At 40.2% G+C, this 14,141-nt stretch overlaps 1 protein-coding gene across 1 annotated transcript in view; it reads right to left on the bottom strand.

Moving 5' to 3' along the window:
- Positions 1–9,917: 9,917 nt before the first annotated feature.
- Positions 9,918–14,141, bottom strand: part of LOC122549277 (secreted frizzled-related protein 4-like) — a 30,183-nt gene continuing 25,959 nt past the window's right edge. Inside the window, exon 6 of the mRNA XM_043688794.1 lies at positions 9,918–11,450. Within this exon, the coding sequence (XP_043544729.1) occupies positions 11,268–11,450 (183 nt within the window). The 3' untranslated portion in view covers positions 9,918–11,267. The remainder of the gene's footprint in view (positions 11,451–14,141) is intronic.

The raw sequence follows: 14,141 nt of genomic DNA, 5'->3' as shown, positions 1-14,141 counted from the left end.
ATCCCTTTCTTATTTCTCAGTTCTACCCACATAACTTCCCTGGATGTATTTCCAGGAATATCCTTCCTAAGTACAGCTGTAATGCTATCCCTTATCAAAAACGCCCCTCCCTTTCCTCTCTTGCCTCCCTTTCTGTCCTTCCTGTAGCATTTGTATCCTGGAACATTAAGCTGCCAGTCCTGTTCATCCCTGAACTATATTTCTGTAATTGCTATGATATCCCAGTCCTATGTTCCTAACCATGTCCTGAGTTCATCTGCCTTCCCAGTTAGGCCTCTTGCATTGAAATAAATGCAGTTTAATTTATCAGTCCTACCTTGCTCTCTGCTTTGTCCCTGTCTGCCCTGACTGTTTGACTCGCCTTTGTTCTCAACTGTACCAGTCTCAGGTTGAAATCTTTCCTCACTATCTCCTTGGATCCCACTCCACAACCTTACTAGTTTAAATCCTCCCGAGCAGCTCTAGCAAATCTCCCTGTCAGTATATTAGGCCCCTTCCTATTTAGGTGCAATCGGTCCTTCTTGTACAGGTCACATCTACCCCAAAACAGCTTCCAATGATCCAAAAATGTGAATCTTTCTCCCGTACACCAGCTCCTCAGCCATGCATTCATCTGCTCTATTCTCCTATTCCTGTTAACACTAGCTCATAGCACCGAGAGTAATTCAGATATTACTATTCTCGAGGACCTCCTTTTTAAATTACTGCCTAACTCTCTGTAATCTCCCTGCAGAATCTCAACCTTTTTCCTTCCTATGTCATTGTTCCAATGTGGACAATTACCTCTAGCTGGCCCCTCTTCCCCCTTGAGAACATTCTGCACCCTCTTTGAGACATCCTTGATCCTGGCACCAGGGAAGCAACACACCATTCTGCCTCACAGCGCCTGAGACCTGGGTTCAATTCCCGCCTCAGGCGACTGACTGTGTGGAGTTTGCACGTTCTCCCCGTGTCTGCGTGGGTTTCCTCCGGGTGCTCCGGTTTCCTCCCACAGTCCAAAGATGTGCAGGGTCAGGTGAATTGGCCATACTAAATTGCCCGTAGTGTTAGGTAAGGGGTAAATGTAGGGGTATGGGTGGGTTCGCTTCGGCGGGTCGGTGTGGACTTGTTGGGCCGAAGGGCCTGTTTCCACACTGTAATGTAATCTGTAATCTGTAAATCTGTAAAATCTGATTACTGCATACAGTTCTGGTCGCCACGTTACCAAAAGGATGTGGATGCTTTGGGGAGGGTGCAGAGGAGGTTCACCAGGATCTTGCCTGATATGGAAGGTGCTGTCTATGAAGAGAAGATGAGTAGATTAGGATTATTTTCATTAGAAAGGTGGAGGGGTTTTGGGGGACCTGATTGAGGTCTACAAAATCATGAGGGGTATAAACAGGGTAGATAGCAACGTTTTTCCCCAGAGTGGGGGATTCAATTACTAGAGATCACGAGTTAAAGGTGAGAGGGGAAAAGTGTAAAGGAGATATGCATAGAAAGTTATTTACGCAGAGCGTGGTGGGTGCCTGGAATGCATTGCCATCAGAGGTGGTAGAGGCGGGCACAATAGAGTCATTTAAGATGTATCTAGACATACATAAATGGGCAGGGAGCAGAGGGATACAGTTTCTTGGAAAATAGACGACAGGTTTAGATAGAGGATCTGGATCAACGCAGGCTTGGAGGGCCAAAGGGTCTGTTCCTGTGCTGTAATTTTCTTTGTTCTTGACCCCTAGTTCTGGACTTCCCCAACATTGGGAACAATCTTCCTGAATTTAGCCTGTCCAGTCCCATCAGGATTTTATTTGTTACTATGAGATCCTCCCTATGTTTTTGAAATTCCAGTGAGTACAAGCCCAGTCAAATCAATCTTTCTTCACATGTAAGCCCTGCCATCTTGGGAATCAGTCAGGTAAACCTTCGCTGACCTCCCTCAATAGCAAGAATGTCTTCCCTCAAATGAGGAGACCAAAACTGGATACAATACTCAAGGTGTGGGCCTCACTAAAGCCCTGTATAACTGTAGCAAGATATCCCTACTCCAGTACTCAAGTCCTCTTGCTCTGAAGGCCAGCATGCCATTAGCTTTCCTCACCACCTGCTGCACCTGCATGTCAACCTTCAGTGACTGTTCCACCATGACACCTAGGTCTCATTGCCCCTCACTTTTTCCCAAACTGTCACCATTCAGATAATGGATAGTCTCACATTTATCCACATTATATTGTATTTGTTAAGTATTTGGCCATTCAGCTAGCTTGCCCAAGTCACACTGCAGCTTCTTAGCATCCTCCACACAGCATACACTGCTATCCAGCTTAGTCTAATCTGAAAATTTGGAGATACCGCATTCAATTCCTTTGTCCAAATTGTTAATATATATTGTGAATATCTAGGGTTGCAGCACTAAATTCTGTGGAATCCCACTCGTCACTCCCTGCCGTTTTATTCCAACTCTCTGCTTCCTATCTTCAACCAGTTCTCTATCCACATCAATGTATTAACTCTGGTACCATGAGTTCTAATTTTGCTTTCTAATGTCTTGTGTGGAACCTTTCAAAAGCCTTTAGAATGTCCAGATACACACCATCTACTGATTTACCTTACGTCTCTATTGGTCACATTCTCAAAAACTTCCAGAAGATTTGTCAAGCATGATTTCCCTTTAGTGAATCCATGCTGACTTGAACCAATTCTGACACTGCTTTCCAAATACTCAGTTATTGCATCTTTAATAATTGACTCCAGCATTCTCCCCGCCATCGATGTCAGGCTAATCAGTCTATAATTCCCCATTTTATCTCTCCCTCGTTTTTCAAAATGTGGGGTTAGAAGTGGGACTGTCCTCCAGCCCATTGGAACTCTTCCAGAATCTACAGATGCTGAAAAATGATCACCAATGCGTCTACTATTTCTATGGCCACTTTCTGAAGTTCTCTGGGATGCAGAGCATCAAGCTTTGGAGATTTATCAGATTTAATTCCATTAATTTCCCCATTACCCTACTAATAATGATTTATTTCAGTTCCTCCTTTTTGTTTGACCCTCTGTCCTCTAGCATTTCTGGAAGTTTTTTTGTGTCCTCCTTACTGAAGACAGATCCAACATAATTGTTCAACTGGCCTGCCATCTCTTTGTTGTCCTTTATGAATTCACCCAAAGCCAACTGTATGGCACTTACATTTGTCTTCACATATCTACAGAAGCTTTTGCTGTCAGTTTTCATGTTTTCCTCAAGCTTATTTTCATATTCTATTTTCCCTTTCCGATTTAAACCCTTTGTCCTCCTTAGCTGAATTCTAAATTTCTCCCAGTCCTCAGGTTTGCTGCTTTTCCTGGCCAATTTATATGCCTCCTCTTTGGCTTTAACACTATCTCTGATGTCCTTTGTTAGACATGGTTGAGCCTGATTTACCCATCATGATTCACATGATTTACCCATACACCAGACAGGGATGTACAATTGTTGAAGTTTATCCATTTTTTCTTTAAATGTCTGTCATTATCTATCCACCATCAACCCCTTAAGTATCCCTGACTAGCTTATCCTAGCCAATCCATGCCTCATATCATTAAAGTTAGTTTTCTTTATATTCGGGAACCTGAAATGTGTCTTCTCCATCTTAATGAAGAATTCTACCACATTATGGTCACTCTTCCCCAAAGGATCTCGTACCTCAAGGTTGCTCAGTAATCCTCTCACATTACACAACACCCCGTCTCAGATAGCCTGCTGTCTGGTTGATTCTATGACATGTTGGTCGAGGAAACCATCTGTCAGACATCCAGGAAATCTTCCTCTATCGCATTGCTACAGGTTTGGTTAGTCCAAACAATATGCAGATTGAAGTCCCCCTTAACAATTGCTGTACCCTTACATCTGCAATTTGCTGTTTGATGCTATCCCTAACCTTACAACTATTGTGGTCTGTACACAACCCCCACTTTTGGTGTTTCACTGCTCCACCCATACAGATTCCACATCATCCAGGCTAATGTCCTCCCTTACTACTGTGTTAATTTCCTCCTTAACCAGCAACATTAGCCCACCTCCCTTTCCTTTCCATCTATCTTTCCATCATGACAAACTGCCTGTCTCTACTTTTTTGCAAGAAAACATACATGCCAAGAAGGCTGACAAGCTGTAACTTAGCACTGAAGAGCTGTATACTAAAACGCAATGGAAGTAAGGTGTAACTTAGCACAGAGGAGACTCTGTGCTAAAAACAATGCAAAACACAGAGACTAAGAGCTCCAAGTAAGCGCAAAGTGAATGAGCATGAGGAAGGCAAGTTAACAGACGTAGATGCATTCCATGAATGAAGTGCATGTATGTCCCTGTGCACAAAACAACCTGACAGAAACATGCAAATCATGGATATCCCTGAGACACAAAAGAAAGTGTTGAAGGGCTGAACTGGTGTGACAATTGGTCTGAGAGCAGCCATGGTACTGCAGTGAGGCTGGTGGATTTGTTGATGCGTGGATGAAGGTTTGAGGAGTTGTGGCCATGGAGCTGGGCCTAGTATCCATCAAGCTGCTACTGCAAGATATCCAGTCAGACATTGTTAGGAATTAGAAAAGAGGAAATTGGAAGTGGAATAGAAATTAGGCACGTTAGGCAGTTAATGAGCTGCAAATACATGGAACTAAAGTAGTCAACACTGAATAACAAGATTCTGAAATTGCTATTTAAAACTTAAGGGGAAAGTCACAAATGTTTTCTTGGTATTGAGATTAGAGTCATAGAGTCATAGAGATGTACAGCATGGAAATAGACCCTTCAGTCCAACCCGTCCATGCCGACCAGATATCCCAACCCAATCTACTCCCATCTGCCAGCACCCAGCCCATATCCCTCCAAACCCTTCATATTCATATACCCATCCAAATGCCGCTTAAATGTTGCAATTGTACCAGCCTCCACCACTTCCTCTGGCAGCTCATTCCATACACGTACCACCCTCTGCATGAAAACGTTGCCCCTTAGATTTCTTTTATATCTTTCCCCTCTCACCCTAAACCTATGCCCTCTAGTTCTGGACCCCCCAACCCCAGGGAAAAGCCTTTGCCTATTTACCCTATCCATGCCCCTCATAACTTTGTAAACCTCTATAAGGTCACCCCTCAGCCTCCGATGCTCCAGGTAAAACAGCCCCAGCCTGTTCAGCCTCTCCCTATAGCTGAAATCCTCCAACCCTGGCAACATCCTTGTAAATCTTTTCTGAACCCATCTCACAAACTTGATTGAGTTTTTTGAAGAAGTAACAAAGAGGATTGATGAGGGCAGAGCAGTAGATGTGATCTATATGGGCTTCAGTAAGGCGTTCGACAAGGTTCCCCATGGGAGACTGATTAGCAAGGTTAGATTGCATGGAATACAGGGAGAATTAGCCATTTGGATACAGAACTGGCTCAAAGGTAGAAGACAGATGGTGGTGGTGCATTCTCATCATATTTTACCACCTTCCCCTCCATTGCCCACAACACACTAGGAAGGGAAAAATTTCACTCTTAAAGTACAAAAGCAAGCATGTTATTATATACCAGTATACTGCACTTGTTTGGCCTCAGTTAGACTATTGTGTTCTAGGTGCCAAACCTTAGGAAGGATGTGAAGTTAATAGAAAGAGTACAAAGGACATGCAAATTATGGGTCCAGTGGTGAATAACTTCAGTCATATGGTTAGACTGGAGGAATTGGAGCTGTTCTCCCTCAAGAAGAGACGATTAAGGGAAAATTTGATAAAGGAATTAAAATTCAAGAAGGGCTTTTGCAGAACAGTTAGAGAGATTGGTTCCATTGAGGACCAGAGCATACCAATTTAAAGTGATTGTCAAAAAAGGTAATACCAAGAAAAATGTGGTTAGGATGTGGAATGCTCTTCCTGAGACGGTGGTGGAACCAGATTCAATCGAGGCTTTAAAAGAAAAGTTGATATTTGTCAGAAATGAATATGGTTACAGGGTAACGGCGAAAAGCAGGGGAATGAGACTGCATCGGTTGCTTTTGCAGAAATCTGGCAGGGACATGAGTGGCCAAATACCAACCTCTATACTGTAACCATTCTATGCTGCCACGCGACAGCAAAAATAGTAGAAATAATGATTCTCTGGAGCAAACATCTGTATTTTCTCGTGGTTGATTCAGTGTGCCATTGGTTGAATGTGGTGGAAGGCCATTCAGCCATGCTGTCAGCCACACTTACTGTAGAAAGGATGTGGAAAGGATGTTTTCTTTTGTCACTGATTCTAGAATGAGGGAGTATCCTTAGAATTAGGGAGCATCTTTAAACACAAAGAAGAGGAGAGATTATTTTTCTTTCAGTGGGCTGTGCAACCAGAACACTATGCCTTTAAAGGTGTAAGCAGGTAAATGAATATTTTTAAGGTAGAGGTGGACAGATAGATTTTATTTTAAGCATTGTAATCAAAGGTTATTGGAAGCAGATGGTAAATGTGGAATTTGAAGCATCAACAGATCAGTCAAGATCTTAGTGAATGGTGGAAAAGTTCAAGGTTTGAATGGCCTATCCTGCCTCCTTATGCATATATTTTTATGTTCATAAGTAACCCAGGAACATTATGGACAAGGTAGTTGGAAACAAAAACAAAATTTACTTAATTAATTTCATCTGGGAATTGCTGGCAAGACTATTTATTGCCCACTCCTACCTACCTAAAATGGCAGTGATGTACCTTAGAACATAGAACATTGTTCAGTACAGCACAGGAACAGGCTCCTCAGTCCAGGATGGTGTGCTAAACATGAAGCCAAATTAAACTAATCCCTTCTGTCTGTCCTTGGTCTACATCCCTCCATTCCTTGTATATACATTTGTTTATCTAAAAGTCCCTTAAACATCCAAACTGTATCTGCCTCTACCACTACCTGGCAGCACATTCCAGACTCCTCTATGTAATATACTTGCCCCTCAAATCTCCTTTGAAGTTTCCCACTCTCAACCTAAATGCGTGCCCCCGAGTATTCAACTCTGGGAAAAAGATTCTGACCATCAACCCTATCTATGCCTCTCATAATTTGATCAACTTCTATCAAGTCTCTCCTCAGCCTCTAACAATCCAGAGAAAGCAACTCAAGTTTTTCTGGCCTCTCCTTATAGCTTATAAACTCTAATCCAGACATCATCCTGGTAAACCTCTTCTTCACTCTCTCCAAAGTCTCCACATCTTTCCTGTAATGTGGCGATCAGAATTGTACACAGTACTCCAAGTGTGGCCTAACCACCGTCTTATAAAGGTGCAACATGACATTCTGATTCTTGTATTCAGTTCCCTGACCAATGAAGGCAAGTAAGCCATGCCCCTTTATTACCCACCCTAACTACCTACATGACCACTTTCAGGGAGCAATGGACTTGAACCCCAAGATCCCTCTGTACATCAATGCTGTTCAGAGTCCTGCCATTATCTGTATACTTTTCCTTAACATTTCATCTCCCAAATTGCAGTACCTCACAGTTACCCAGTCCAAAGATGTGCAGGTCAGGTGAATCGGCCACGCTAAATTGCCCATCGTGTTAGGTGCTTTAGTCAGAGGGAAATGGGTCTGGGTGGGTTTCTCTTCAGAGGGTTGGTGTGGATTTGTTGGGCCGAAAGGCCTGTTTTCACACTGTAGAGAATCTAATCTAATCTAAATCTAATTCAACTCCACCTGCCAAAACTGCAGTTGATCTATGTCAGTTGTATCATTTGACAACAGTCTTCACTATCTATAACTCCACCAATCCAGAGTGAAAGATAGAACAATGCCATTCATCCAAAGTTTCAGCCATAGTTACTGCAGAGCCAAGAACATCATGGATAAGGTAGGCAGTAACAATGATATAAGTTACTTTGTTTTAATTGATTTCTAAAATATGGATTTTATTGGTAAGACTGAAATTGACATCCCACCCTAATTGTCCTCAGGTGATGATGATGATGAGCTATCTTCTTAAACTGCTGCAATTCATGAGGTCTCGGTACTGCCACAATTTTGTTAGGAAGGGCGCACATGATTTTGACACAGTAATAATGAAGAAATACAAAAACTGACAAAGTACAAAAAAAAATTATGAAGATATTGGTACACTGCTTCTGAGGATCAAAGTGTGTTGGAAACAGATTCACAGAAAAAAATTGGATAAATGCATGAAAAATAAAAAAAAACTATGGAGAAAGAGAAAGGGAAATGGGTTAATCGAATAGATCTTCCAGAGATCTGGGATAACCATAAATGGTTGAATAGCCTTTTTCTATGCTGTATCCGTCGATAAATCAATAAATTTGCCAGACTGAGACATCTGGAGCAACACCCACATACTTGATACTGCTACTGGATAGAAGAAAATGATTGTACCAAGTAGAGATGTGAAGGATAGAATTTCTGTTCAGGGAAGCAAGGATCATGAAGAGGTGAAGACCACAGAATCAATAGACAATTCCTTGCGATACGAATTCCATTTGATTATACTGAATGAAGCAAACTTTGCTTCATAGCCATCCTACTAAAAGTAGAAGGAGCTTTGAACTTTCGAATGAATTTAGAAAGAGTACAGCAAACTCTATAAAAATACAGTGTAGAGTTTTCAGTTGTGTTAAAAACTTAACTTTAACCTACCTTTTTTGCATCTTAGTATGTTATTTAAGTTTTAATTAAAGTTATTCAATTTTGATTTTAGTTTATTTATTATAGTAAGACTTAAAACTTGAAATCTTGTCATCTGACCTTTGTGTAATTAATTAGGATTTTTAAAAAATCTATTTTCATTCGCACCTGCAGAAATTGTAACAGCATCTATGAGGAAGCTGCTACTAGCTGACTGTTGCTTGGTAGCATTATCAATAAACCTTTTCATTATTTTGATGATGTTTGAGAGTAAGCAATGGTAACCACCTTCAGTGTAAACTTGACATGGTGAAAAGGCTTGCGTGTTCCAATGATACCTTGAGTGATTTCATCTAGAGCTCCTTGCTCCAGGTAGTGCTACTCAATGTGGAAAAGTCAGAAGAAGTGCAGTCCAAAAAGTCCCCAAAAGCATAGCTGGAAAAGGAAACTTAATCAGCTTCTTACTGGTGGAGAAGGGCTCAATAAGAAGTTGATCTCAACCTTTGCAGCTTGACACATCGCCCACATTCTGTTCACCAAACTGTCAAGGTTGAAAGTTCCAAGGTCTCTACATTAAACAAAATCACATGTAGGCTTCTACCAGGATCCATTTCCCACATTCTGTGCCAATTGAGAATTGGCAATGGAGTCAAAACTATGAACCTGGGAGTCTTTAATCAAGAATCTGCACACTGTTAATAGATGCATGAAGGTCACTGAATACTTATGTTGAAATAGAGTTGTTTTAAGCAGTTACATTTGTAACTGAGCAGTCCACTTCATGATATCCTATGATCACCCCAAATAGAGCTGAAAAATGTGTTGCTGGAAAAGCAGGTCAGACCGCATCCAAGGAGCAGGAGAATCGACGTTTCAGGCATAAGCCCTTCTCCAGCATCTGCAGTCCTCGCTTTCACCCCAAATAGAGACAAAGAAAAAAATGCCCGACATTACTGGCTGGGTGAACTTTACCGAATGTTCAGAATGACAACTTGTCAATCAAGCTGCACACACTGTAAATCGCAACATTTTAGTGATGAGGGAGCTTCTGTGAAGAACGTTTCAGATCATTTACCTATCATTGGAACTGGAAGTATTTTAGCGATCAATAGTTTCAATAACATCTTGCATTTCTGATTAAAATTAATTGGCCCAGAATTTTAATTCTGTTTCTCTCTAGGTCGTTGATCTGCAGACTGTTTTAACACCATTTTCATTTTATTTTCAACCGCAAACAAAAAGTTCACCAATGGGATTGATTTGGTGGTGATTATTATTTACCTGAAAAGAAAATACTAAATAAATACAAAGAGGTACACCTGCCATAAATGTTTATTTCATATTTCTGTGGGAGAGGAATGTTGAATTTTAGGCATTTAAGAGATGCGCTTAAATGGGACAGGCAAGCTCTAAAAACTTTTCAGTAAAAAATTTCTTGTTATTTACATTAAAATGTTGTTATAATCAAATTAATTGTAGCTGTGATTGATCACATGCAGATATTCTACATTACTAAAGATCTACTTTCAGTATTTCCAGCAATCACAACATAATCATTGCCAATAAAACCACAATCAACATTTCAGTTCTTAGGGTTTACTTATTTTTGTTTCTGTATTTTTGCCTCAAATTTAATAAAATCATTTAACAGTTTGCAAATCCCTAACGTGTCTTGTTGATTTGCAACTTCTATGACCAGCAGCAGAAAGATCCTGAACTACATAAAGACAGCAACACTGACTAAGGAGCTAAAATTGTACTAGCAGGTAAAAATATTTATATTCTCTTAAAATAGCTGCTTTTCATCTTATCATCACATTTTATGTTGTAAAGCACTTCTTAAACATGTTCAGAAGTTCCCATGTTGACACTGATATGTCATTGTCTGTAGTCAGCAAATTCTCCAGTCCAGTAAAGACCTAATCCTAAAACTGCCAGATTATGGACATACAATCTGGATTTGTAAAAGTCACAACTAGTTTTAACATTATCAGAAACATCCAGATAACTGTTTTGTACAAATTACAGGAAATTAACAAATTTGATGCATGTTCATTAAGGTGCATTCCTGGAAACACAAAACTCTTAAGAATGGCTTGAAATTTTCAAAAATTTATAAAGATAATAATTAAAAATACAAAGATAAAATCCAGTCTGAAAATCTGCAGCTCTGTATATTAAGCTGTGTGTTGCAGAATAATGTTTTAAATAAGTAATGCTAAATATCGTGTTTTGCAGCGACATGATCTATGCAATGGGAAGAGTCAGTTCAAATGTAAAGAGTGACTTGTGGAGACCACTTTGGCAACAAACCCAATACAGCAAAACAACAAAGTCAGTAGCACAAGTATCGAAATACTAAGGAGCATTAGCTGCAATAAAGAGATTGATATCACATGTACCTTTGCTATGAAAAATGGCAAGTGAGAAAGATGAAGGCATAGAAATGTCCACCATTTTGTAGTGCAAACCAATGAACATGGTTAGCAGTATCTGCATATGACATTTAAAGTTTTAGAGTTTTAACAATGTTAAACAATAATTTGGAAATGCAATAGTGCAATAATTACCAGGTTGCTTATAGGTAGAAATAATCTGCAGATTGTTACTTGCTACTGAACCAAGATCTGACTTTCCAAGTATTAGATGATTGCAGTTATAGAAATTTTCCAGTTCATACTTCTTTGGCTTCCTTCTTGCCTTTATTTTTGTTGATCTTCCTGGGGTTGCTAGGAGATTTATTTGCATTCTTTGAATTTGACTTTGGACCACCACTGTGTTCACTACGTCCTGCATTTTGCTTTCTTTCTTCCATGATACGCATCTGCTGTTGCTGATCTAGTCTTTGTTCCCAGCGCTAATGAAAGCAAAATAACAAGACACCAGTAAAATGAAACAATATGGAAAGGTAATTTCTAAAATAAAGCACCATCTTTGATATTAAATATGGCAAATAGAGCAGTAGGTCCTTAGGGTTCAGGTACATAAGTCTTTGAAGTTTGCGTTACATATAGACGGAGTGGTTAAAAAAGCATTTAGCACGCTTGCCTTCATTTGAGTATAGGAATTGGGAACTTATGTTGAGGTTATACAGGACATTGGAAAGGCCTCTTCTGGAGTATCATATTCATTTGTGGTCATCCAATTATAGGAAGGATATTATCAAGCTGGAGAGAGTTAAGAAGAGATTAACCAGAATGTTGCTGGGTATGAAAGATTTAAGTTGCAAAGAAAGGCCGAATAGGCTAGTTCATAAGAGGTTGAGAGGTGACCTTACAAAAGTTTATAAAATTAGGGCAAATGATAAGTGTCTTTTCCTTAGTATGGGGGATTTCAAAACTAAGGGGCAGAGGAGAGATATTTACAAATACATGAGGGGCAAATATTTTACACAGAGGGTGGTTCATGTGTCAAATAAACTTCCTGAAGAAGTGATGGATATGGGCACAGTTACAACAGTTAAAAGATATTTGGATTTGTTTATGAATAGGAAAGGTTTGGAGAGATATTGGCCAGAAGCAGGCAGATGGGATTAGTTTAGTCTGGGATTATGTTCAGAATGGACTGGTTGGATTGAACGGTCTTTTCCATGTTGATGATTCTAATATTCTGTGACTCCATGATCATGTATGCTGTGGAAAAGCACTAAGGCGACAATATATTTGGATCAGGATATATCATTACATCATTCTCATTTTATGGTAATGTGTGACACTATCAATAGGTATTTTTTTTATCTTCTAAGTAATAAAGTTCGTTCAAGAAAACATCTCAAAACTTTGGTCAACAATCAATATGAACTATTTTCTCCCCATTCCCATTCTTTACTGAGATATTGATAGGATGCTTCTGGGTTTGCCTGGAACTGCTGTGCATTAATGATTGTGTATGTTGGCAGGTTCTTCAGTATGGGGAAGGCACAACATTAGAACACAGTGGATTTGATTGTAGGAAAGAGGAGGAACTATAGCAGGAGGTGAAGCAATAACAGCATGTGCAGTTAGAGAAAGGGATAGGAAAGGTAGGAGGCTAACAGTTGCCCAATGTTATGAGTGCAGCGTAGCGATTCCAGCATACATAGATGCATAGAGATGTACAGTACAGAAACAAACCCTTTGGTCCAACTTGTCCAAGCCAACCAGATATCCTAATCTAATCTAGTTCCATTTGACACAATTTGGCCCATATCCCTCTAAACTCTTCATATTCATATACCTATCCAGATGCCTTTTAAATATTGTAATTGTACCAGCCTGCACCACTTCCATTCACACAGCACCCTCTGTATGAAAAAGTTGTACCTTAGGTCCCTTTCAAATCTCTCCCCCTCACCTTAAACCTATGCCCTCAAGTTCTGGACTTCCCAACCTAAAGGAAAAGACCTTGTCCATTTAGCCTATCCATGCCTCTCATGATTTTCTAAACCTCTAAGGTCACACCTCAGCCTCTGACATTCCACGGAAAACTGCCTCAGCTCTATTCAGCCTCTCCAAAAGTTCAAACCCTCCAATCCTGGCAACATCGTTGTAAATCTTTTCTGAACCCATTCAAGTGTCACAACATCCTTCCAATAGGAGGGAGACCAGAATTGCACACAATATTCCAAAAATGGTCTAACCAATGTCCCGTATAGCCACAGTATGACATCTTAACTCCTATACTCAATGCACTGACCAATAAAGAAAGGATACCAAATGCCTTCTTCATTTTCCCATCTACTGTGACTCAAATTTCAAAGAACTATGAACGTGCACCCCAAGGTCTCTTTGTTTAGCAACACTCCCCAGGACCTTACCATTAAGTGTATAAGTCCTGCCCTGATTTGCCTTTCCAAAACGCAGCACCTCACAGTTATCTAAATTAAACTCCATCTGCCACTCCTTGGCCCACTGGCCCATCTGATCAAGATCCCGTTGTATTCTGAGGTAACTTTCCTGACCATCCACTACATCTCCAATTTTGGTGTCATCTGCAATGAGATAACAAGAATCCAGAGAAAGTATATTCCTGTCAGGGTGAAAGAGAAGGCTAGTAGGTATAGGGAATGCTGGATGACTAAAGAAATTGAGGGTTTGGTTAAGAAAAAGGAAGCATATGTCAGGTACAGACAGGATAGATCGAGTGAATCCTTAGAAGAGTATAAAGAAAGTCGGAGTATACTTAAGAGGGAAATCAGGAGGGAAAAACTGGGACATGAGATAGCTTTGGCAAATAGAATTAAGTAGAATCCAAAGAGGTTTTACAAATATATTAAGGACAAAAGGGTAACTAGGGAGAGAATAGGGCCCCTCAAAGATCAGCAAGGCGGCCTTTGTGTGGAGCCACAGAAAATGGGGGAGATACTAAATGAATATTTTGCACCAGTATTTACGGTGGAAAAGGATATGGAAGATATAGACTGTAGGAAAATAGATGGTGACAGCTTGCAAAATGTCCAGATTACAGAGGAGGAAGTGCTGGATGTCTTGAAACAGTTAAAGGTGGATAAATCCCCAGGATCTGATCAGGTGTATCCGAGAACTCTGTGGGAAGCTAGAGAAGTGATTGC

The sequence above is a fragment of the Chiloscyllium plagiosum genome, chromosome 4 (genome assembly GCF_004010195.1).
Source record: "Chiloscyllium plagiosum isolate BGI_BamShark_2017 chromosome 4, ASM401019v2, whole genome shotgun sequence".
NCBI lineage: Eukaryota > Metazoa > Chordata > Chondrichthyes > Orectolobiformes > Hemiscylliidae > Chiloscyllium > Chiloscyllium plagiosum.
Note: the sequence above shows the minus strand (reverse complement) of the source record. Positions and strands in the feature narration are given on the sequence as shown.